At 38.1% G+C, this 25,548-nt stretch overlaps 1 protein-coding gene across 8 annotated transcripts in view; it reads left to right on the top strand.

Moving 5' to 3' along the window:
* Positions 1–25,548, top strand: part of ncam1b (neural cell adhesion molecule 1b) — a 78,422-nt gene that overhangs the window by 38,274 nt on the left and 14,600 nt on the right. For 4 of the 8 annotated variants that reach the window (XM_055012017.1, XM_055012020.1, XM_055012021.1 and 1 more), the window contains exons 5-15: positions 646–783; positions 1,169–1,286; positions 4,353–4,513; positions 6,610–6,752; positions 8,079–8,102; positions 15,039–15,068; positions 18,965–19,115; positions 19,282–19,469; positions 19,807–19,903; positions 21,438–21,608; positions 22,324–22,452. In XM_055012017.1, coding sequence (XP_054867992.1) covers positions 646–783; positions 1,169–1,286; positions 4,353–4,513; positions 6,610–6,752; positions 8,079–8,102; positions 15,039–15,068; positions 18,965–19,115; positions 19,282–19,469; positions 19,807–19,903; positions 21,438–21,608; positions 22,324–22,452 — 1,350 coding nt within the window. The remainder of the gene's footprint in view (positions 1–645; positions 784–1,168; positions 1,287–4,352; positions 4,514–6,609; positions 6,753–8,078; positions 8,103–15,038; positions 15,069–18,964; positions 19,116–19,281; positions 19,470–19,806; positions 19,904–21,437; positions 21,609–22,323; positions 22,453–25,548) is intronic. The other 4 variants (XM_055012018.1, XM_023276894.3, XM_055012019.1 and 1 more) reach the window with 2 other exon arrangements.

The following is a 25,548-nucleotide window of genomic DNA, read 5'->3' as shown; positions in this document are numbered from 1 at the left end:
GCTTTGAAAGGGAAAAATTAATTTGGTTTTGAATTTGAAAATACAATTGACTCTCTGTTATTCACCCTTGACACTGAGCAATATAATAATGCGTATGGTGGTGTTGGTATTGCTCACTGGAAAATAATAACACGGACTCATGTGTGGGTTGTAATAGTATTTTGGGTTATTACATGATTAAATTTATTCAGCTCACATTTCATCTCAAACTGAAGAAGTTCATGTGGGCTTGGGCCATATTCCTCTTATTTTGGAGCTGGTGGAAGGGGTGTTGGATGTACTGAAATGAATTTCATAAAGTGGAAATAAAACATAAAATATGAGCCCTAAAAAAAGACAGTTGTTTTCCACTAGCATTTCAGTCATATCTAATGGAGATAAAGTTCTGTTGGATAAGTTATTCTTTCAACGATGGTGTAGACACATCAGTTACTTAGACATCACTGTTATTGTTTTTTTGTTTAAGTGAAGTAAATATTTTATTGGTCAATTAATTCAGACAAGACTTTTCTCTATTTATTGTTCTGTTTCACAAGCTTGTTGGCACAACAGCTGTTTATCACTAAATACTTAGGCAGTGTTGTTGTAAACATGTTGTGTATATTTACGTACATAATAATGCATTTATCTTGTGCTTCTTTTCAGTTCGATTTAGGGTACTGAGCAACAACCACCTTCAAATTCGTGGCATAAAGAAGACAGATGAGGGCTTGTATACTTGCGAGGGTCGCCTCATGGCCCGCGGCGAGATTGATCTGCGTGTCATCAAGGTCGTTGTGAATGGTTAGCAACCCTCTCTCCCTCACAATATTTCCTCTTCCCTTTTGTTCCTGCGCACATGTTTTTTGTGTGGCAGGTGTCCCATGACGCTTAAATAAGCTGTAGATCCTCAGAGGTGGCCAGGCTCAGCATCAATGTGGAAACAGTTGCCCAGAGCAACCGTGTATCAAAGATGTTCCATGCTAATGAAGTCTGTTTCCTGCAACTTCTGAGCCCAGCAAATGAGTGTGCCTAAAATAAGTGCTCTGAATTTGTCACCGCTTCCCTTTCTGCTATTCCGCCTGCTGTCTATCTTTGTACCTATATGACCATCTGCCTATACATGTGAATGTCTGCCAATTTTATTTTTCTTCCTGTTTCATTATTTATGTATCTCTCTGCATCTCAGTGCTTCCGACCATCAGGATATGGCAGTCAGAGGTAAATGCCACAGCCGATGTTGGGCAGCCCACCATGTTGACTTGTGCTGTTGATGGCTATCCTGAACCCATGGTGACCTGGACAAGGTATAACTCAGCGAGCAACTGGGGCCAAAAGCTTTCAGCATTTGCACTCAATAACAGTGCATTGCCCTAATAATCAATTACTTAAGTAACCTACAATTAGGCAGGACATATGATGATAGTCTGTAAGCTAATAATACAGTGTATTCTGTTGCATGTAAGGAACTCACTCTGTTATTAACTTTGCTGTCATCTCTGACAGTTTACACAAACCCATTATTGACCTGTAGAGACAGTTTATTTTATTGTAAGTAACTTAAAGCTTTACAAAATCTAAATTAGATTACATCAACCTTAAAATAATTCTTTGGGCATAAGTGAACAAACTAGTTACTAGACTAGTAATCCTGCCAATTATGTCTTGATGTACATATGCACAGTAGTGTTTTAAGCTAAATGCTAACATCAGCAGGCTAACATGTTCACACTGGCAGTGCTAATACACTGATGTTTAATGGAATAATGCATACCATATTCACTTTCTTAGTTTAGCCTGGGAGTGTGCTAATTGGCATTAAACAAAGTGTAGTTGAGAAATATCATTAGTTTTGCATGTGCTTGGTCAAATGTAAGTTTTGAATATAGTTATTATATTTCATCCTGAGGGTGACATTAATTCATCTTCCAACTTCCAAGGCAATCCATCCCATAGTTGTCGAGACATTTCATTTTGAACCAAAACTAAATTCCATCTGAATCAGTGAAATAGTTAAACGACCGGTGTGTAGGGTTTAGCAGGATCTATTTGCAAAAATGGAATGTAGTATTCATAACTATGTTTTTAGTTGTGTATAATTACCTATAGCTACAAATGAGCCCTTCCTCATCTGCAGATAGAATTCTACAGTAGCCCAGAATGGACAAACCATACACTAGCTTACACACACTCCCCCTCCTTCTAAGCACCATAACGTTACCAGATAGTCAAACTGGTCTTTTACTCTGTAGACAAAAAAATAAAAAATTCAACTAGCTAAGTCAGTAATTCAGTCTTGCAATCAGACTATATATTTAGACTAAAATAGCTTTTTATCATTACTGTGCTTGCATTAGCATGTAAAACAGCTAGCATTAGTACTGATATAGTAGTAATACTTGTTATCGCATATGGAAGCTATGACCTATAGTTTGACAAACTAAATGGCTAAACACCATTCCTAAATATCTGAAAGAATCTACTGAAGTAGCTAATGAGACCTGATGACAACAGTATGTTCTATATAAGTGAAAAGAGAGAAAATGCTATTTAGTTTTGTGTTAATCCAATCCAATCCAACTTTATTTACATAGCACTTTAAACAACCACGGATTGAAGCAAAGTGCTGTACATCCAGAACAAGGCAAATAAAATCAGAAATACACAATAGAACCACAAAAAACGAATCAAATTAAAAATACACAATAAAAATCTGCATTTAATCTGCTATTTTGCTGCTCAATGCCCCTAAATCCTACACACTGGGTCTTGAAAATATTTCAGTTTGAACTGTACTGAATAGTGAAAAAACCAACTGGCAGATCCACAGCATCCCGTTGCTAGTGTGGCTAAAAACTAGTCTTTCACTTGGTAATGCCGGGTGTTGTAAGCAGCGCAAATGGTTGTTGACACATAGCGTCAACGGAAGTAAAAATTGGCAGAAACAGACTAATGAGGCATTGCAAGTCAAAAATAATAAACTGTGTTGGTTATATTTAATACCAGATACCAGCTAGATTCCTCCTGGGAAAAAAAAAGTTTCCTCTACATTTTCAGATTTTTTCACTGGCTATTTTTTTTCTCAAGTGGCTTATTTTACAGTATTATTTTCTCCAGCATACGAAGTATAATGTAATCATAATATTCATTACAGCCAATTATGGTTCTCTGTTATGTAGGTTTTTATAATGTTTTATAACACAGCAGGATTGCATGACAAATGTAATGTTACCATCAGTAACCTGTTGTCTTAATAGGCTACTGCATTATTTATAGAAGAATGTAAATAATGCAAATCATATTACATAAAGATGTGAAGTAAGGGTTTTAACAGAAACAGAATACATTGAAAAAATGAACATTATAGCTCAGCTGCAGTTTGTTGTCAGAGGTAAGCTGTATGCTCATGCTTTATTGGACTGAATATTCATGAGGTTTGCTTGCCAGTTGGCTTTTACAGGTGGGTATTGCAATGGTTACATTTAAGAACCCAACCAGCAACACACCCACATCAGGAATGTTATTAGGAATATGCCTCAGTATACTGCAGTCAAATGGTGCTCTAAGTGCTGGTGCACTGTTGTATCTGTATGCAAGACACTCTAGGTTATTAGAGATATTCTACTAGCTGATTTATTCATTGCAATAGGACACTTAATCACAGGGTATCAAAGGTGCATGTAAACAGTGTAACCTGAAGACTAACACGTCAACAATAGCCACATTATTCAGTGTATCTGAATACAGCCATTGATAGGCTCCTGCTTTGTTAAACTGTTCCTGTTCATCTTGTTTCCAAGACAGCGGTTAACTCTGTCAACAACTTAGATTCAGGGTCAAGAAGCGCAAACGGCCCAGGAGCCACTGTTTCTGTTAGCTATACATGTTTTTAAACTTGTGCAGTTAGACAGCACCTGCAGCTTGTTGAAAACTGTATGGAAACACAAAAAGTGATCACAGTCAGGTCAGAGGCTAGAAAACATTTTCTGATTTATATGGTTTTGAGTGGTGACAAGCAATTTATGCTCCACTTGGACAAAATTAGAATAAATGAGGCATTTTTTGTTGAAATTGACTGTAAACATCAAATGTCAAAAGGCTCGTGAAAGAAAAACATTATCACACTCATTTAACAGAAGCATATTCTGCTCTGAGATTCTCAGCTTTCACCTTGTCTTCACCTATTTTTCCCATCACTACACACTTGCACTCTATTACCTTTTCACTTTGTCCTTCAGGGATGTAGAGATAAACTTGTGCATGTTTTCTAAAGATGTAGGGATCATGGTTTTTAAAGAAAATGTTGTAACATGGTGCAGCTGAAGAATGGTGTTTGATAGATGGATATGGTGCAACACTTGCTTTTTCTACAGGAATGAAGTGGACCTCGAGGCAGGAGAGAAGTACAGTTTTAATGAAGATGGCTCAGAAATGACGATAATGGATGTTACCAAACTGGACGAGGGAGAATACACCTGCATTGCCAAGAACAAGGCTGGGGAAGCAGAACAGGAACTCAGTCTGAGAGTGTTTGGTAAGACAGTGATTTATATACAGACATGAACTAAAGAGGCAATATGGAACGATCCAAGTGTGTGGGAATCAGGTATATGAGTATGTAGGTGGGGGAAGAACAATAGTATGGTTTTGTGTCTGTTTTCGAAGGCATAAAAGACAAGGTGTTGTTTCGGTGTGGGTTGTGATTGTTTCATGTCGGGATGGAGCTTAAGGATTTAGAGAACAAGCCAAGCGGGATGAGCTAAGCTGAACTCTTTGAAGTTTTTTCTTTGTTTTTACCCACCAGATTGTTCTTGTCTTTATTTTGTCACATCACAACAGCCATAATTTCAATCCCAATCTTTGTGTCAGATTGTGTAGTTGTGTCAATTAAATTTTAAACTGCGTTAGCTCGGGCAGTTTATTTTTCAAAACAAAAGAAGTGGCCAACCTGGGGTTCTTTATTGCTCAATGGATAAACAATTATCTTAAAATTACGCAGAACAGCTTTCAGAAGTGTTGTTCAGTGTTGTTAACCTCATTATCGCAAAGATTTGCTCACAAAGCTCTGGTTATTTCACATCAATGTGGAAAAAGCTACAATCGCATGCTTCCTTATAAGCATCAACGTATGCATCTGAAAACTGTAAACATGTCTTGAATTCTTCAGTATTAAATGCCTGTTAAAACCATGTTTTGATATTTATAACACAATAGAGCTGAACAATGCAGACCATTAAACTAAGCTTAAAATGCAAGTATTTCTGTGTCTCTGTAACATTAAATATGAATGACTAAAGAAGCCATAATCATAGTTAAAGCTGAAAAACAAACGTAGGTACTATCTATCACACGCGTAACACTAAAGACCTACTTTCTCCAGGTTCCCTGCGTGTGATTTTTGATCGATTTGCTTGACAGTGCAGCATCTGTAGCAGGAAAACCTCACAAATTTCATCTGATTTGGGCTCAGATGTTGTTAATGGAAGTATGAGATGACAGCTGAACCTCATCCACTTCAAACCAGTAAGCAGATCAGAGATAAAAACAGTAAATTGGTTATTTTCATAAGAAATAACCGAAACCGGTCTATCTTTAGAAGAAGATTTTGTATTCACGTTCACCATAAAAAGGGAGAATCTGTTTGAGAAAATGGCTTTCAGAGGCTCTAAATAGGGCTGCACTGAAATTAGAAAAGAAAATAGCTTGAACGCTGAACACTTTTAATGCAGAAAATATGTGAGCTGTAGTAGCTGCAAGGTTTATGCAAGATTTCATTTGATTGTGTTGTTTTAAGGTCGTCTCGCTCACAATGTATGCTTTATCCTTATTTCCAATGTTTTAATGATAAACACAGGATTGGAATGGATTAGGGTTTACATGGCTCATGCAGTCTATTTAAAAAAAATATCTGCTCTGATCCCAATCCTACTGATTGTCTTTTGACATCTATGATTGGAATATAAATACTTGCATGTTAGTACCTAAGTACCTAATTTAGAAATATCAAAATGACAACACAGCTGTTCCTTTGTATATTTAATAATTATCTGTTGAGAAAACTCAACTTTAAAAAAGTTACAATTGTTTCCTTGTGCTAAATATTATAAATTCTGTTCACTATACTGAATAGGCTTACATTTATTAAATGCATTGCTTAATCCCCTGCATTCATCCTTCATGGAAGAAAAAGATGAGAGCACAGTGTTACTCAGCTGCATGCGTCAGAAGTAGCACTTCAATTTGCTTCGCTCTGCTCATGTCACTGCTGTGGCACCCTGCTGCGCTTTCAGGTTACCCTAGGTGTACTGTAACCTGACAGTTCCCTCAAATGTAAACAAAAATGAAGGCCAGCTCCTTTGAGATAGTCTAAATAAAATATTACATGAATAATGTCTGGATCCACATATGGTTATCACAACTTTACTGCTGCTGGGACTGGGAAAGCTTAAATGCAGTTTTGCTGCCATAAAAATCCCCCTCACCTGTCAACCACTGATCCTCATCCTCCCTTTGAACTCATCCCAAATCCACAGACTTGCTCTTTTACTTATTGTTCTTGTGCTGCCAAACCACCTGGCTGTCTTGTTATGCCAGAGCATTTGTGATGACTTAGGCTTTTGTGTTTTACAGTCAAACCCAAGATCACATACATCGTAAACCAGAGCACTTCAGAGATGGAGGAGCAGGTAACTCTCACTTGTGAGGCATCAGGAGATCCAACTCCCACTATCAGCTGGAGCTATGGTGATCACGTGTTCACAGAAGGAGAACAGGTAAAATAATAAAGGCAGTGTGGATAATGGTAGTAGCAAATTTAGTATCCGAGGTACTAAATGTTGTCCTTGAGGGCCGGTGTCCTGCATGTACTTTTCCTCCTGGAGTTAATGAACCACACCTGGTTCAAAGATGTAGTCTGTGTCCCAGTTGTATATTGTGCATAAATTCTGAGCTCTAAGTTTTTAAGTAACTAGTACACAGGAGAAAAAATTGCATAATTACACAAAAATGAAAGATGGTAGTATATTGTTTCTGGTGACAGCACAGAAAATAATCCTTAGACAGATTTATTTTCCTCGCAGTTTGCAATGCTTCTAAATTTAAAATTAGCTGTATATTTCTACAGTTGCAGTTTGCTGTCCTGTTCTGCCAAACCTGTCCTTTGTGTACAAAATAACAAAGTTATTTTTTTGTATATTAACTTCTTTACTGTGTACTTTGTAATGCATTTGTATGTAATGTGGAATTGGGGCACGCTGAGTAGCAACCACCAGGGAGAACCTGCAGGACACTGGAGTCTGAAGGAGAACGAATTGAATACCTTTAACCTAAATTCAAGTGGCATATTGATTATGTGCAGGTGGGATACTTGTGCCATTTCATTGCAAAAAGCCCTCAAGAAGGTTTTTGAACTGCTGATTATTTACCCCTAATTAGCAGTTCCTCCTTTGAGATGGCCCAGAGGATCTCGTATAATTAGTTCGGTGATACTCAGTCAGTAATATGGAGTCACTAATATGGAGTACACTCAGATTTGACTTGATTTTTTTTTTCTCCAAATGTCAAGAAAATCATCACCAGAAACCCAATTATAGCATTTCCAAAATAAGCATGCTAATTAAGGCAATAATTAAACTTTGCCTGCTTCTTATTGTATTTGCTGGAGCCATTGAATTATCATGTGTTTGTTTAGCATTTTCAATCACTATTGCCATTATTCTGCTCATTCCAGTGATTGAAAAGCTTTTTTACATTATAGTGTTCAGTCAGTGGATATTCCGCTGCCATCTTTTAGATTTGTTTTGGCACTGCGATGGTTAAAATCCGCCTTTTCTTTTTTTAAATCTTCCATTACCTCCTGATACTCCTGTATCTTCTGAGTAATACCTTCTACATTATTCCACATGCAAACCATCAAAAACAATGAATATGTGATTGGTATTCTCGTACATCTGTTGCCCACATGGCCTGGTTCTTCTAGGTCTTGGTGTCTTGCTACAGTTGAGAGGTAATGAGGGGGAAAATGCTTCAGAGATATACTTTTAGTTCATAGAGAAATTCTGGAGCCAGTCCATTACATGCGCTACATTTTCTTCCTACAGGCACATCTAAACAGGATCTATCAGGTATGAAATCCGTGTGGCACAGAAATGTACTGGAGTAGCGGTATAAAGTATGCCTCCAGATATGACAAAAACTCCCACTGAAATCAAATCATCCCTTTTTATCGAAAATTTCCCAGCTGCTTCTTGAAAACCCCAAGGAATGATCTCATCAGAGTTCATGAAATTGATTTGACTGCTGCATGCTTGCCAAATATAGCCTGAAAACTTCACTGATCTTATCTCCTGAGATCAGATGAAAATTTGTTTAATAACATAATAAAAGGGAAACACCATTTCTGTGTCGCTGTTGTCTGATCATTTCAAACTTTCCATCACAGCATGAGGTTGCCTGGATTCAAGCCCAGCTCAGTCTGTCTGTCATCTCCATAATACTGTAGATTGTCTAACATATCTGTCGGTATCTGTCAGTATCACTTGAAATTTGAGGTTAAAAGTGCTCCACCTAAAGTTTATCTTTTGAGTATCAAACACTTGCCCTGAGCAGACAAAAATGAAAATCTGAGTGTTTGAAACAAAGTGATCATGGAGAAATGGATTGTGCTGCAAGAAGAGGCTTAAAGGGTATTTTGTCATCCCTGACAACTGGTCACTATTGGAATTGATTACAGCTGATATGAATCCAAGCAGACTGCAGCTACTCTTCTCCATGAACATGGAAGTATAAAGTGTCTACAGCCACCCATCAAGCCTACAGACTGTTTGATATTTAAAAATACATTTTGAGTGGAGCCTCGCTCACAAGTGCAAAACACACTACCACCATATGACGCACGTCACGACAAGCCTATTTTTTTCTCTGCAACTCCACAACACCCACAGTGGAAAGGCACACACAGACCCACCACCTAGTAATGGTTTACACCTCTGTCCTGTTATTCAGTGTCCCATGAGAAGCAGCATTTTTTTTTGTGGAAACACATCTCCAAGGTGCTCTATCTCAACCTGTTCTCCTGCCCGTGACAGGTCTGCTTGTTTGTGATCTTAGAGCTGTCATAATGGATGAAGAGAGCCTTATTTAGTGGGGTAGAATAACACCCGACCCACAATCTCACCATTATGGGACTTAAAAGACAATGCCTGAAAAGCTAAACTGTAGGTGTGAAGATGACTGCAGGTGGGGGACTGAAGAAATACTTAACACACAGGCTTTGTGTTACTAACAAAAACCAGGAAACTACAATATGCATTATGCACCATTTTTTGCACTGTGTAGTTGCTGGAGTGCCGCAGCATGGCACGTCACGTGACGCATGTCATGTTCGGCACAGCTGTGCAGTGGTGGCAGTGTGTTTTGTGCTGTAGTCTACTCGGTGATCTGTGGCATCTCTTCAGAGCTGTTTCAAAGAAATGATTAGCAGCCTTACTGAATCACATAGATGAAGACTGTCTAGATTTTCCTTTTTTGGTTTTGATGATCAGCAAGGAAGATGATTTCAATAAATGCATGAGGATATGGCTGCTAATTGTTTGTGTTTCATTTGTTCATCTGATGTCCGTTCATCATGCTCTCTGTAATCATCACAACAGCTGTATTTCATCTAGGATCAGTGTGATAAATGTAACATTCATTTGGGGTGAATATGGTGAATTGAAAAAGGCGAAAGCATGTGAAGGGAAGCATTTTTTTTCTTCCAATCATATAATGATGTGAGATTTCTGATTGGTCAGAAAACCAGTACAGATCTGTATTCTGTCTTGTTGAATTTGTAGTTGTGATGAATAGACAGAATTAATTAGACATTTTTTCAACATCTTTTCAGTTCTTTGGCTCCCTAGATGGTACCAAGTGTGTTTCATTTCTTATTGATTAGCATTAGCTTGATCAACTTAAGCACTGTACATCAAATGCATACATTTTTTTAAAAAGCAGAACCGGCTGATCATAAAAAGATTAGTGTTATTTATACACAGTACTTTACTCACACATACTGTAGCAGTGACCTTTACATTAAGTTTATTTGGCATTTTATTATAAGAGACTGTTGACTTATAGGAATATACTGACATTTTAGTAAATACACAATTTCATCTGCTTTGCTGTGCAGTAGTAAGACGATGAACTATAAAAAACACAACTGTTAATTGAGTATTCGGCCTTATACGGTGGATTGATAAACATTTTTGCATTAGAAAGGAGCTGTAAGATCTTTTTATGGTTCAATGCTCAGTCCAAATAGAATAAGAATATCTACTTTCAGAAAAACCAAGTATTTCAAGGCATTTGTGTATGTTTATGTTGTTTTGGCTTGCTTCCAGCTTCAAAGCTAGAGTATAGCCTGGAAGAACCCTTTAAACGTGTCTGTTTAGGGGTTATTAAAGGTGGCCTGTGGAGTAAACAAACAGTTTCTGTTTATGTTGAGATCTGCCCACCAAAACCTACTGTGTTTTACCTGGAGGTCTAACAGACATGTTTTCTTCTACATAAAACTCTGGCAAAGCCGATCCTTATGAAACCTTTAGAACTAGTATTGTTTACATCCATATTTATGTGGTAGTAGTCTTCTTAAATCTTGCATTTGTTGCCATATTATTACCACCTGTGAATCCGTGCAGTAGTGTGAAACCATTAACAGGGATTTCTATTGCATGCCCATGTGCATTTGGACAAAAAATGTGCGCAAACATGTAAAAACATTGGTAAAAGGGGTCTTCACAGGTTCACAATCGTGCGCTGAACCCAAAAACACGTAGAAGTGTACTTACTACCCAGAACCGGAACAGACTTAGGACCTGCACCCGGCCATGAGCCATAGACCCAGTTGGCTCCGATTTTACCGCTGATAGCCATTTACAATTTAATGTTAGTTGTCAAGCTGTCAAAACAAAACTATGTCTCACCTAAAGTAACATATGTAACCTTTCTGCCTGTGCCTGGCTATGATGTATATAATCCATTCTCCTTAGAGGTCTTCAGATAACTATAATACCAATGACTTGCTGCTAATTTTAGTATTTGTAATATTATCATCAGATCCATTCGGGTATTACACATGATGTTACACAAACCTTGGACATGTGCTAATAGGATGCGATTTGACCTGACTGAGCTCATAAAATGTGGATCCAAACCTGTTTGTGTTTCAGGTCTTGAGTCCTAGAAACAGGATGAACCTACGAAGACCTCTGCGTGGTGCTGTTAGTGGTCAAAAACTCCACAGGGTACCATTAAGCTAACATTTACACATTTATAGGAGTGAACCTCTTAGTCACTTTGCTCTTTACCTAGAATGACTATTAGATATGTGAGAGTGAAAGGAAGATAGCGCCTAGGGTCAAGATTTTAATTATATTTCACCTTTTGTGTGAAATCTGTGATCATTAAGATGCAGCAGATGATGGTCACTGAATCATAGTTCAGCATATTGAACTACTGTATAATGTTTGAGCAAAAGGATCAGGATAAATACTTTCAGATACTGCTTTTCAATTATGTCAGAAACAAAGACAGTCTATATTTAGTCTGATATATTCCACAACAGATTAGCCGTTAATTGTCTGTTCGATGCTTACAGAAGTCTTTGTCTAGCTTCATTTGACTCTGTTCCCACTACTGTGGTCTTGGGGTTTTAAAGGTTAACACGAGGAGAAAGTAATTCATCCTGAATAACCTCCCACTCCCGAGTCTTAAGTGTTGGCAAACAAAAAGCATTGTCCGATAACCGTGAGTAAAGGGGCGCACAATGTGAGGATTGAGGAAGCTTACTGTATCGCACAATACAAAACTGTAGTCCTGTACATGAAAAGGACGGGATAAAAGGAGTGTGTTCAAAAACTGTTGAAGACTTGTGGGTGTGTGCCTGCTTAGAGCTACGTTTAAAATTCAAATGGCTGCTTATCTGGGGATAGTTTTGTTTTTGTTTACAGAGCTATTAAAGTTAAATGTTTATATATTTATTTTAAAACTTTCATCAACTTTACATGTGGTTTGTAGTTCTTTCTGTCCTTTGAATGCATTCTCTCCAGTTCGCTGTAGATAAGTGTGTCTGTTTAATAACTGAAAATGTAAATGAACTATTTATCCATGCTTTGTACATTATCTACATAATGAATGTTTTGCTTATTCGAATACATATTAAACTTTCTGCTTGATGTTGAATTTTCAAGCTGTAATTATCTGAAAATATTCTGAACTAAACACAAGGAAGATGTAGTGGAAAAAGGGCTAATTATAAAACTTAAAAGCACATTAAAAATGTGTGATTGATTTTGGTGTTGGCATTTTATGTCTGTAATCGGTGTATGTTTGTAACAAATTCAAGTTGAAGGACATTAAATCTGTTTTTAAGGCCTGCACTATCTAACATTCAGATTGCCAGTTAAGAGTTAAAGACTCGAGTAAAGAAATGTGTGATTATTGTGTAATGAGATGCTTAAAGAAAATTTGTAATTAATGTTGTGTGGCGGCAGTGCAGGCAGGGCATCTCAAACAGAGGCATGCTTCAAGTGTTACGTGTCAGTGCAGAGAGAGCACTGCTTTCTCCAAGCACAAAAGGCTGTTCATTCACGGCACGCTTGCTACTTCAGTGTGATGTAAGGGTGTCCACACTAAAATGCCAGTCAGTTTTTTTCTCTGATGCTCTGGAAAGGCTCCAAGGCTCAACAAACAATGACACGAGACAGAATAGATGCAACATCAGGAGTTTGCAGTCTGACGTCACCCAGTGAATTTAACACTGCCAGGGCATATTTATGTGTTTAGTGCATTTGTCTTAGTATATCTCCTTTTCCTCTCCATTGCCCTCTTCACGCTCATGAATTCATGTCAGTGCTAAGAGTTGGGATAATTTTCTATGGAAGGGAAAAACAATGGGCTGGAAAAATGATAAGTCCCAAGGGAGCCGTCACCATATTGTTCTTCACGTTTGTGCCGTGAAGTGATTGTGTTATGGTGTCTTCTGTTTTGAATGCTCGCATCTGCTGTTGTTCATTGTCCTTTTGTCTTAAACAAACACCTGTCACAGATATGACAGCAATACTTGTCAGCTCACTTACTGCAGAGGGAGCGCTGCAGACGATGTGGATATGAGGTGGTGATGTTCCAGACTGTTAGGCTGCTTGTTTTAATTGGGCTGGTGCTCTTTTTTAGTGCACATGATATGCAGTCGACTGCTGTTTGTAATGATGTCCGGTCCATGGTGTGCTTTACTGTGATAGCCGAGGACTTAAAAAGCTTCTCTCGTACAGTAAGCTTTGCTTATGAATGTCCTAATAAGTATTTTACTGTCTCCTTGTTTTACCCTCTGCAATTTGCTTATTTTCATAGCAAAGGATGATTCATTACCGATACTGGGTACTTAGCTGTTGTGAAGTCAGATGATTTCAGACACACCAGATCTCCTTTAGAAGCTTTCTGCATGGTTTATGAGAGGTTAATATTAGGGGGATTTTAGATGTGAACATTGATGGTTTGATTCACTGGTTTGACCTACAATTATTCCAGCAGATTGCATACATTTACTTGACATTTTCTTGCTGTTGCACCTAATGAAATAGCTGTTTATCATTTGCCTGTTACGCTTGGATACTTTTCTCGCTATGTCAGCCATCACATCTCATCGTCATGCTTAACACTTTCTCTGCAGCATCATGAAATCCATAGAGCATGCCGTCTAAAAAGCTTTCTGTCTTGTGGAGTATGGCTTTTCAGTGTCTTGTGATTTAACTTGATGTAGCATGTTGTCTCCTACAGTTAAAAGCATTTGGGTTGGATTTTATCTGCTATGGTCTAAAACAGTTCTGTGTCCAATCAGATGTTTGACTGTATTAGACCAACATGATGATGATAATCACTTGTTTATCTTGATGTAGGTGATGTTTTTTTCTTAATAACTGATGATACGGCATTATAAAATGTTAAAATGATCTTCATCTCAGTCAAACAATGAATCAGATAAGCTTTGAGTGGTTTTATAATAATAACTACTATTATTTTCTGAAAATATATATGAGACAAACATGAAAATTGAAATGTGATGAGAATACTATGTGATGAACAAAGTCATGAAAACTGATCTCTAGTTAGTCAGTTAATATGCTTTTATTAATATACCACAAAAAAAATTACTAATCTAGCATGCCTGTCTCCTGATAGTAGGAGTTGGCATCATATCATTATCGTGAAATTCTGCATTCACGAAAACCACATTTTGTCATTCATTTCAGCCACTGGATACAATGAGAAAAAAAAAAGAGAAAAAAACAACTTAATTTGAGATTGTAGCACGAGTATTGTTAACATTCACAACACAAACCACCTGTAGGCAAAGATTTAGTTCCAGGTGTCACTTGGGGTGTTGGAAGAGCTGCAGCAGAATTGCTTCTTTTAAACCCCTTTATTGCTTCAAGAGTTGTTCAATCACTTGATTGACCAGGGAACTAACTATTGTTTCTAGATGCAGGAAAGGCTTTTTATATTCATGATAAAGACAACAGTCCCAGTCCATTTTATTGGGGTTTATAATCACATTACTGCTTTAAGCTCTTAGAAATGGATTGTGAATCAATACTTGCTGTACTACTTTTACCAAAGAAGTCTGACATCTCTGGTGAAGCAGTGTAATGGAGTCACCTTATCCTGATAAACCAATAACCTTCTTATCTGTAAACATTTGTGAGATTGTGACACCAATAGACTTAATTCTGTTGTTCCACTGTGTTCAGAGCAGAAAATAAGTTTGCCAAACATTTGCTGCTTTAAGAAAACTCTTGTTGTCACATAATTGGCTTCCCTCGCAAGGAAATCCAAGGCATACCTCTTACTGTATCAGCAGACGTTTAGCAAATTCATACATTCAGCTCAGGTTCTGTGGATGCACAGAAAATAATCTGGACACTTAATACTTGCATGCAGTGTGCAGCTTCCCAGCTTTGCCAGGATGAGGATTGCTTTCTAAGAATTGCTCTGCCTTTTGTTTGTTGTCTCTCTGTCTTCTACAGGCGTCATGGACTCGGCCTGAACAACACAAGGTATTCTAAATGCATGACTTTTTCCTACACCCATCCATCTTTCATGCCAGGAGTCTAATTCAATTCTGGATGGATGCAGATCAAAATTCTTGATCAAATAAGGGTTGGGGAGAGGATAAATTCTGAGAACGACGCAGTAGCAAAACAGGCCAGTGGAAGTCTGTCTGACTTTGCATAACTTCTTCCATATAAAATTCAGCCTGTTTTTTTCAGACCTTTATCCTATCCCTGGACATAAGTTATTACAAGACTTTTGAACATATCAGATTTTTTAGTTAGATGCAATTTGTTAGTTTGTCTACTTCAGAAATTGATCCTGTCTTCTTAGATATTTGTCCATCCACCCACATCTCTGGCTTTCACTCAGCCTACTGTCAAATCTTAACTTCAAAGTGCATTTTTGACATCAGTATATAGTTTCTAAGTCTAATTTGTTGGACTTATTATGTATGTAAGAAGAAATGAAAGATGCCTTTGTGCCTCAACAAAGAATGTGAGAACAAGAGACTGAAACTGAAAGAATGTGAAAATTGACAAAAGAGAAAGCTGCCCACATGAGCTACATCTTCAACTGAATTCACTATCGAATATGTGTTTTATATATGTGAGAAAATTGGTGAGATTTGCCACTTTGTCATCTCCAAAAGTAGTGCTGAAGGCAGTTCTCTGGTCCCGAGAATAGAACTGGGTCAGATTCAGAAATTCGTGCTTTTACAAAGTATGTCATTGATGATCAGTCCATCCCTGTTTTAAGTGCAAGATCTCCTGTTAGGGTTGCCATTGTTATTTATACAACTGATTGTGTATTTTTAGTCCATTTGGTTCCTCAAATAGTCGTACTCATTATATTTTCAAATGGCAGGGAGCAATGCACATCAAGAGAATTGGTCTTTTCCTGTCACTCCTTTCTCTAATAGTTTTGAGAATGGGTTTTTTATATTCACATTTTCTGTATTAATTACGTAAAATGTCAGCTGCCAATATTTAATTAATATTGGCAGCTGATCTGTATTCATCAGTAACACCTGCAGAAAGTTTAGAGTATAAAAAAAACAAAACTTGTCACACACTGCTCACTACAGCGGGAGAGAAAGAGGCTTCCTCATCAAGCACATGCTGACAGTAATTACTAGGTTTGTGTAAAACTATGATTTACACATGGTTGCACTAAGATATTTTGTGCACCAAGAGCAATCAGCTGTCTAAGTGATGAATCTGAGATTTTCTGCCTAGGCTTTTTCTATACTCTTACCTTGAAAGTATGACTAAAATTAATCATTTTGAACAATTGGTTTAGTGATCAGCTGATTAAACCTGAATGAAGGTGCTCACCGCATCCGAGTTATCCTCTGGAAGCTTTTCATTTTATTTATTTATTTTTTTTTTAAAGAAAGATGGCCTCAGTCACCAGTTGTCCCTCAAATAGGAACACATACATGACTTGGAAACAGAGTTACATGATGTTTTTTTTTCTTATTTTATTAACTGTATTCTCGTTAACTGTGGCCTCACAAATTACATCTCAGCAGCATATTTGCAGCACATCTGTGATTTCAGGTCTTGAGTGCACTGGTTTACATTAATGGATCAGGCAATAATAATTTTCTCTTTCTGCCATAATGATATGGTTTTAAAGTTCACCTGCGCTCTGAATTGATAAGTGTGTATCTCTCTGCAAGACATCCCATTATAAATCACACAGGGGGAGGAGTATGAGCATGGAGCATTATGAGCATGCTGAGCATGTTTGTTGCAAATGCGTAGGCAGCTGAGTGTTCATTTGACAGGCTACGGAAGGGAAGGCACATTTGTATGCAGGGCCAGTTAATATTTGGCGAGACATGAGTTTAATATGTCCTAAATGTAATCTAAATTTTATGCTCTGATGTTCCCTCAGTGTCTCTTTTTTCTGTGGGTACAGCAGAATAATCTGTTGGTGAGCTCTGCTGTCACAGCCACTATATGCTGCATTGTGAATTTATACTGAAAAATCCATTATTACAAAACATGCGTGAATCGCTACACATACAGTTGTTCTGGTAGATAATGACATTCATTACAGGCTTCATATTAAAAATGGGAGGCTGTTACCCCTGAGAACCTGTCCATATGTCGCTCTGGTTTTGGAGACATTTTGATGCTGCTCTCCAAAAAGTAGAAGCACAAAATTAAAAGGGGCTTAATATTGAACTTAGCTTACTGACTAGGACTTCATGGTTGTACGTAGTGTGTCATATTGCACAGATGGAAGAGTCAGAAGCAGTACCACAGGGGTCGAGTGAGAATGCTTTCTGCACAGGGGTCAGAATAAAAGGGTAGTGTGTTATGTAAGTGTCTCCCTGGTCCTGCTACCCGCTATGCATAATGAATGCCCCAGACGTGCTTTGTCTATTGAATTTGAACACAAACTAGTGAGGGTTTCTCTTACATGGCTGCCCAGACTGGGCCCTAATTCAATATGTGTAAAAGCATTCGGTCATTGTTTTTGCCTGCAGCTTGGATCAAAGCCATGAAAGCAGCCAAAAGAGAGCCTTAGATATTCAGCTCTGCAACACCTTGACAAAGAGACAATTCACAAAAACAACAAAACTTACTGTATAACAACATTTGCATGTCCCAAATCCATAAATTCAGGGTGAAATGGTTTGAAAAGTAATGAGTTTGAGTTTCCTGTTGGGGGAAGTGTTTGTTTAAAAGGACAAATTCGACTTCTCTGAAACTTTACACTCTATCAGTTTAGGTCTCATAGTTTGAATCACCAGGTATGGATTGCAGGTTTAAACCTGCCATTGCTGGTACATTTTATAGGGCTTTCTCCTCCCCTTCCACTGTCTCAATGCTAGTTTAACAAAAACACACAAAAAAAACTACCACCTCAATGCTAGCAACCTACCACATTGTAAATTTCAGATTTTGCAGCGTATTTGGAATATGCAGTTATAGGTAGCCTAACTCTCTCTCTTTTTTTTTTTAGTAGCTGTATTAATAACAGTGCTGGCCTCACTGTATGCAAATGTTGAACCAAAATGATTCCAACATTACTATTTTGAGGAAGCACCATAGCTGCATCCTTCACTTAGCTCTGTCCAGTAAAATTACGATTAGTTTAAAGAAATAGCAGAGTGATAACTGAGTGGCAGTTAGTTCATTACGTGCTGCAGAAAGGTCTGGCCATGTGAGACTAAGTGTCAACTGACAAGTACAACCACAACAACACAGAGTTGTTGACCCTGAAGAAGCTACATACATCCGAATTCTGTAACGCTGCATATCAAGTTAATAAATCCACGTACAACTCGAGAAGGAAGGTCACTTACACATCTCATTAGCCAGCTGTCTGTTTTTATTTCCCTGTTTTCAGATGCTATGTGACTTGGCATGTGCTCTTCATCACTGGGGCATTTGCTGAATACAGGTTCAAAGAGCACTACAAACCTAATACTCCACAAAATGCCACAAGTAATTAACTGAACGTGTTATTTTACTGAAAGATGTCACTGTGTGCATTGATGCTAAGTCATGTCTTCAGTGTAAAAGTGCAGGCGTGGCACGTAAGGCAATGCTCTGCTGTCCTCTGTCATGCATCAGCATATTTCACAAGTTGGTAAGCCCTCCGTGTGAAAAGCACTGGATGGTTTCTAGTACCTTCTGACATCAATTATTGATACGCTCCCCTGCAATGTCAACTGTGTCCTTACGTTTCCACATCTTTTCGGAGCACAGTGTGCCTGTTTCATTAAAGGCAGGCTTTCCTGAGTTCTTTTGTTTTCTCAGGTCACACATCTTTGTGCAGAAAGTGTTTGTCTCTATATGTAAATTTGCAATATGGCTATGGAAAAAAATTGATTTGAACGGTCTGTTTATTCTAATCCAAGCCATTTTCTGCTGCCATTTAGAGCCTGGATGGAAATGTAGTGGTGAGGAGTGATGCCCGTGTGTCCTCCCTCACTCTGAAGTATGTCAAGTATACAGACGCTGGTCAATACCTCTGCACAGCACGCAGTGCCATTGGAGAGGATTATCAAACAGCCTATCTGGAGGTCCGCTGTGAGTATTTCCTTCATTTCTAACATTTTCTAAGTACTTAAGCCTACAAGCTGAGTTCACTATTGTAGAAGTCACTTTAACATCAGCGTTGCTTGTCACCCACTATTATAACAAAACTGAAATGGTTTGGAAGGAAGTGTGTGTTCAATGCATTTTTCCTTCTTAGATGCCCCCAAGATCCACGGTACAGTGGCTATGTATACCTGGGAGGGAAATCCTGTCAATATCAGCTGTGAAGTCAAGGCTTTTCCCAGTGATGTATCTATAGTGTGGCTGAGAGATGGACTGCAGCTCCCCAACTCCAATACCACCAACATTAAAATCTTCAGAAGTCCCTCAGCCAGCTACCTGCAGGTACATGCTCGTGTCAAATTACGATTTATACTCTATAAAATTAATCTACACATACACACGTTTCTTCCACATGCCCACACACCCACACGCACCCCCCTGTGTCATCAAGATTTAATGAGCATACACTTGAAGTGAAGGGTTTTCTTTCAGCTTCATTGTGGAAAAAAATCTCATGAATAATTCAGCAGCAGGAAAGCTCACAGCAACAAATAAAAATAGGCCACTCTAATGGACAAACAAAAAGGTCACCTTCAGAGTGTTTGACACACAAGTTTGTTCATCTGTTTTGGTACACTGCCCTTCATATATTTACTGCTTTATTTTTCCCCCTCTCTAGATAACCCCAGAGTCTGAAAATGACTTTGGAAGCTATAACTGCACCGCCTCAAATGAGATGGGCACAGAGTCCAAGGAGTTCCTGCTCATTCAGGCTGGTCAGTGATGATGCTGTGATTCAGGTTTCTTACTTTGCATTTACAGTGCCTGTGGCTGTTTTGTCAGCCTAATCAAAATTTGAAGGACTATTGATGATAGGAGGAGTCTTATGCATGACGTACGTGATTCAATAACTGCTTAAAAGCTTGCACAAGAAGGATAAATGATCAGTTATGGCAAATTTAATTATGGCACACAAATTAAATAAAGTGAGGCAGAGACTTTTTCTGGCTCGGGGCTTCAGGAAAAGATTTTTCACCCATACTTAAAACACATTAGACCAAAACATCTACTACAATGTGAGATTACACGGAGCAGCGTTTGTTTACATGGATGATAGATTTAGATGAAAAGGTAGCGTAACCAACATGAGATAATTTAATGTTCCCTCTCTGTGTTTGTTGCAGATCTAAGCCGTACACATAGTGTAAGGTTAAAAGAAATCTAAAACTGTATACATTATTTTGCATCTCCAACATTTCACTGTGTAAAATGAAGTAGCAAGCAATTTATCAAAGTTGCAGCAACATCAGATTACCACCTGTCTATACCACAGATTCTATACTCAGCCATTAAGCAAATGGAACAGAGAGCTGGGAGATAATGCCACTCTTAGGCCGCAGTCGGAAGTAAATGAATTGAAAACACCACATTCTTCACTCAGAGCAGAACAGAGGCAACCACAGTAATTACAGTGCGCCTTTTCATTTCAAAGATCAAAGTGATGCAATAAAGGAACTGTGCTTACACCAGTATGTGAATACCGAACAGCCACCAGTGCCTGCATATGGACAATCTTGGCAGGTTAAATGCTTTAAGTAATGTACTTTTCTCTAAAATAGTGCGTGCAGCGGTGTGTTTACCAGAATAAGGTTGTTTTTCTTCTTTTCATTAAATTTGACAAAGGAGGAATGTAGATGAAGAACAAATTGTAAATTAATTGCCTACATCACAGGTGAGATAGATATTTCCAAACTTTACAGCAAGTATAGTAACGAAAGTCTTTCATTTCAACTAGATTTCACATAATCTCCAATACCTGCTGTTGACAGTTTGCAGATATTTACATTATAGTGAAACATTACATTGTGCTTAGCTGACTGCAAAGTGTTTGAATGCATCTGAAGTCATTTTTTCCAGCTCAAACGTTTATCAGATTTTAAAGTCTCTGGAAGGTTTTGCTTTTTGAAACATCAAGCAAGCTGCTCACACTTATTATCATCATTAACGGCTGAATTGGGAAAAGCTTGCACTTGAATCCATTGGTCTTAACACCATTTAAAAGTTTTTTTCCTACCCTTTTATTTTCTGAAAGAATGTCAAGCCTATGCACCATTTTGCGCAAAAGATACGGCTGTGCTGTCATAAATCATGGATTTTTCGCCAAGATGAAGCAGTTTCTCGCTTCATTTTGGAGCTATTAAGAGCCATGAGCTCAGTCTGTAGCTGTAATGGAGCAACAGAGTTTGACAGCGCTAGTGTGCTGCAATCTTAGAGTTTTTCTTGTAACTGCACCGCATTTCCTCCCTTCAGAGGTTCCGTCACCTCCATCCATCGATGAGGTGAGGCCCTTCTCCACCACAGCACAGATCCAGTTTGGGGAGCCTGATTCCACTGGAGGCGTTCCTGTGCTGAAATACAGAGCTGAGTGGAGGATGCACGGCAGGGGCGGCTGGGTGCACAAAGTCATCGAGGTCCAAGACGGTAATAACTCACATGGAGACAAGAATGATGGCGATGGCTTTTTTTGGGAAAGAAGAAGGATTTCAAACACATTCTTATTAGAAACTAACTAAATTAGTAAAAGTAGGTGTTTGCATGAATTGTTCATGTGCTTGTCATTTTTAGGTATAGATCAGTAATGGAAATATACTCATTTTTATAATGCAATTTATTTGAAATATATTGCCACATCAGTAATTTTTTTACATCTAAATATATTTAAATTGGTTAAAAAAAAACTATTTGAGAAGTGCAGATACCCTGCATGAAAGGCAGATAAGTTTTCTTTTGTATAGGTACAGGTTTATATCTGCAGGAAAATCATGAAACAAGATTAAGTAATGAATAAATAAATAAATCCATCACATTAACAGATGAAATAGGCAAGAGTAATGATATGTGGAAGGTAATCCTAATGTCAAAAGTGATCTATATATAAGATTTAACACTGCGAGATAATTTGAAACAGCTGTTATTTCTATTTCTGTGTACGCTCAGTTTTAGACCATCTCTAAATAGATTAATCATTTGTTTAAACATTGTTGGAATGAAATCAGAATTGAGCTAATCAGTGTTTGCTTGTGATGGAATTAATTATGCATGTATTGTTGAAACAGAGGCTGTGTTTGTTTAAGCACTCATCAGAATCATCAAGGTGTTCTGAACAGGGATTGCTCTGCCTCTGATATTGTAACAGGCTCCATCGGTGAGGCGACAATCACAGGCCTGAAGCCAGAGACGGGCTATGAAGTGAAGATGTCAGCCATCAACGGCAAGGGTGAAGGTGAAAGCAGTCCTGCTGAGTTCTTCAAGACGGAGCCTGTTCGTAAGTGGCACATGCTGCACAGTTTACAGCACACTGTAAAGCTTTTATCGCTCCTTTTTTGACCTCTGTCTTCACAAGCATATTACCTGAAGTGAATCTATAAAAACTCTGAAGAGAAGCGCATCAGCCCGATGACTGTTTGTTCAGCGGCTCAAAAGCTTCCAACTGTGTCTTTTCATCCTCAGTCTGTCTTCTTCCAAGTTATTTTCTAGCTGCAAGAACTAACGCACTGACCTCCTCGTTGTTTAGTTTACTTGGTTTTCTATGGAGAGACATCTTGATGTTGAAGAATTCCTGCAACACTTTAGTCACAAAGTAAAACTTCTCAAAAAGCAGCTTGCTATTTTAGTCAGGAATTACCTACTGATTTCATCATATACGTCTCACTCACACCCATCTGCACAGTTGCTGAAAGTCTCCTGTTTTACAGCATCGTTTCAGGCTCATTATGCCATAATTTTCTTGTAAACTATGTTGTTATTTCTTGCCTTTATACCCACCAGCCTTGCAATGAATCCTGAATCTATTATTTAGTTCTTAGTGCCCTCTGTTGGTTGGGAATGTATGTTTCTGTTGCACTACTCGTGTTTAGGGTAGCGATTTCATGTCTGCATGCTGATCATCTCACATTTTCATTGTAATCACCCATTTTTTTAAATCCATTTTCTCATCTGTCTGTTGTTTCCATCAGGCCACACTTACAAAAGTAAGTGATTCACCTCTCTTTGCTCAGCCTTTTGAGCAGTTTAATTTCATCTTTGCATTGGCAATATGTATGAGGTGGTTTAGAATGCTGTTCAGAAATTAAATCAGAAAAAAGACGAACAGAAATAGCCCTAATGATTGAAATGTGCTTTCAGAAAATATCTGAACTAAGACATCAAACAAAATGAAATTAATTTACATTTTGTCACATTTTGTAATAGCTTTTTATTGCACTGAGCAAATATTATCTGTTCAGTAAGTAATTAAAAACTAATAGAGTGGATTTGCTGAAATAGTTTCATAAAATATGATTAGAAAACACATTTTTCACTGCATGCCACCTTTGAAAGTGTCTTTCGGTTTCACGTGGGCTGGTTTTGTCCCTTCCAAACCCTAAATGTGACAATTATTCAGTAAAATGTTTTGTTTTTCCTTCTTTTCCTCGAGCAGTCTGCTAGAAATTAGTCTTCTTAAATTTTTCATTGAGGTATTATTGCAGAGTTGCAGGTGGTCATCTGTGCAGACAACTGATTCTGATTGCCTTTCTTCTCTTTTATGTCCCTAGACGGCATTTTTCATTTTTTCGCTGAAGACACAGGTTTGTTCTGTAGTGGGGATAATAGAAGATTAGTTTTTACTGCTGTAGCTGTTTCTTTCCCTCCAGGATAACCCCGTCACCCCTACTGATTAGCAGCGTTTGTAATAACTTTAAAGCATCGCAAAACTGTGACCTTGTATGTCCTGCTCATCACTGCAAACTCCTACACGGACAGATTAGATTTTATTTCGCTTACATTTCATGAGTTTACAGCCGAATTATCCAAGTATGATAATTAAATTGAATTAATTCACAGTGTAACAACAGTATTATTAATCAATGCCAAATCTCTGCATTTCAAACGCTACACATTTCCCCTCCAGCTTGAGCTATTTGGTGTAGTTTGGGAATGTTGACATTTGGATTAGATCCTCCAGCATTGATTAGACAGTTGCTTTGAACATTTTAAAGTCTCTCAAGTCAGGAGGATGAAGCTGATAAATTTCTGCTGCACTTTTCACATGAAGACACAGAGGAATTCCTGTGTAGTTTACCAGCATGTATAGCTTCGTTGTGAATCCTTGTCCTTCTGTTTTAGTTTGTCTCTTCAATTTTTGTCCTCTACTTGTACCTGTGTTTTCCTGCCTGTTTATGTCTTTCATGTTCTTCCTCTTTCAACCACTCACATGTCATTTCGTGTGACTGTGACTGTTATTGGGCTTGCATGGTGCTGACGATTCCCTCCACTCTGCAGAAGGTAACTCGCCGTTGCAGATTCTTGAAAGAAGATTCCAAACCGTTAACTGAAGAGCCCCACAATTAAACAACACTTTATTTGCTTCTCTGCTGTCATGTAACACATTACTCAGTCATGTAGACGTTTGCCTCAGCAGGATAAATGAGAGAGAGCCAGAGCTGTCCTCGTGGTATTATGTAACGGTAAAGAGTGTTTAATATCGGCATCACTTGCATAGTATTGATAGCCTGCCACCGGGGCGGCTGCTGTGTCTTTACATATAGGATGTGTTACTACAAGTCAAGCGTGTAATAAACAGATTCCTCTTATCACAGTCGGTATCCTCCCACCGACCCACAAAATACTTCCAGTAGATTACTCTGGTTTTCAATCAAGAACGTTTCATATTCATGCTGAGAGCTAAATCTGCTATATACATTACATTTTCCATATTGTTTTTCACGATTAATCTTAGCCTAAATTCCATGCATCGCCGGTTAATACAACTAACATTAATTGATATTATCAGACATTTGAGAGACAAAAATATTAAAACTCTAAACACTAACCTATGCTCACAGCTTTCTTGTTGTTAGTATGCTAGTAGTGGTTTTTAGGAGGTGATTAATGGATAAAACCAAGCAGCAGTTGTTTCAGTGGTCAGTGTTCAATGTTCCAGCTCCTAAAAATGAATGTTTTCCTTATTGTTTATGATTTTAAACTGAATTTGTTTGGGTTTTGACTGTTGGTCAGACAAAACAAGACATTTGAAGATGTCCCTTTGGGAACTTGTGACATTTTCCATCTAACGATGACTTAGCAAGATAATCAGCAGGTTCATTTATAATAACCATCATCATTAGTTGCAGCCAGTTACTTACTTCTAAACCAGGGATACTCAGTGATTCACATTTATGAAAAGAAGTTTAAAAAAAACCCATCTGAATCAATATTTAAGTTGAAGACGAGCAGAATTTGTTAAAGAAGATGAACATACCGAGGCGAGGGCACATCAATAAAATGCTTTTGAGAATAAGTAGGTCTTGAAATGAGATTTCAAGCACTATGTGTGCTGATATGACTCCTGCAGGGAGAGTTCTCCATAATCAAGGAGTCT

This window comes from Amphiprion ocellaris, chromosome 7 (assembly GCF_022539595.1).
Source record: "Amphiprion ocellaris isolate individual 3 ecotype Okinawa chromosome 7, ASM2253959v1, whole genome shotgun sequence".
Lineage (NCBI taxonomy): Eukaryota > Metazoa > Chordata > Actinopteri > Pomacentridae > Amphiprion > Amphiprion ocellaris.
The sequence above is the reverse complement of the archived record's forward strand: the minus strand, read 5'-3'. Positions and strand labels throughout refer to the sequence as shown.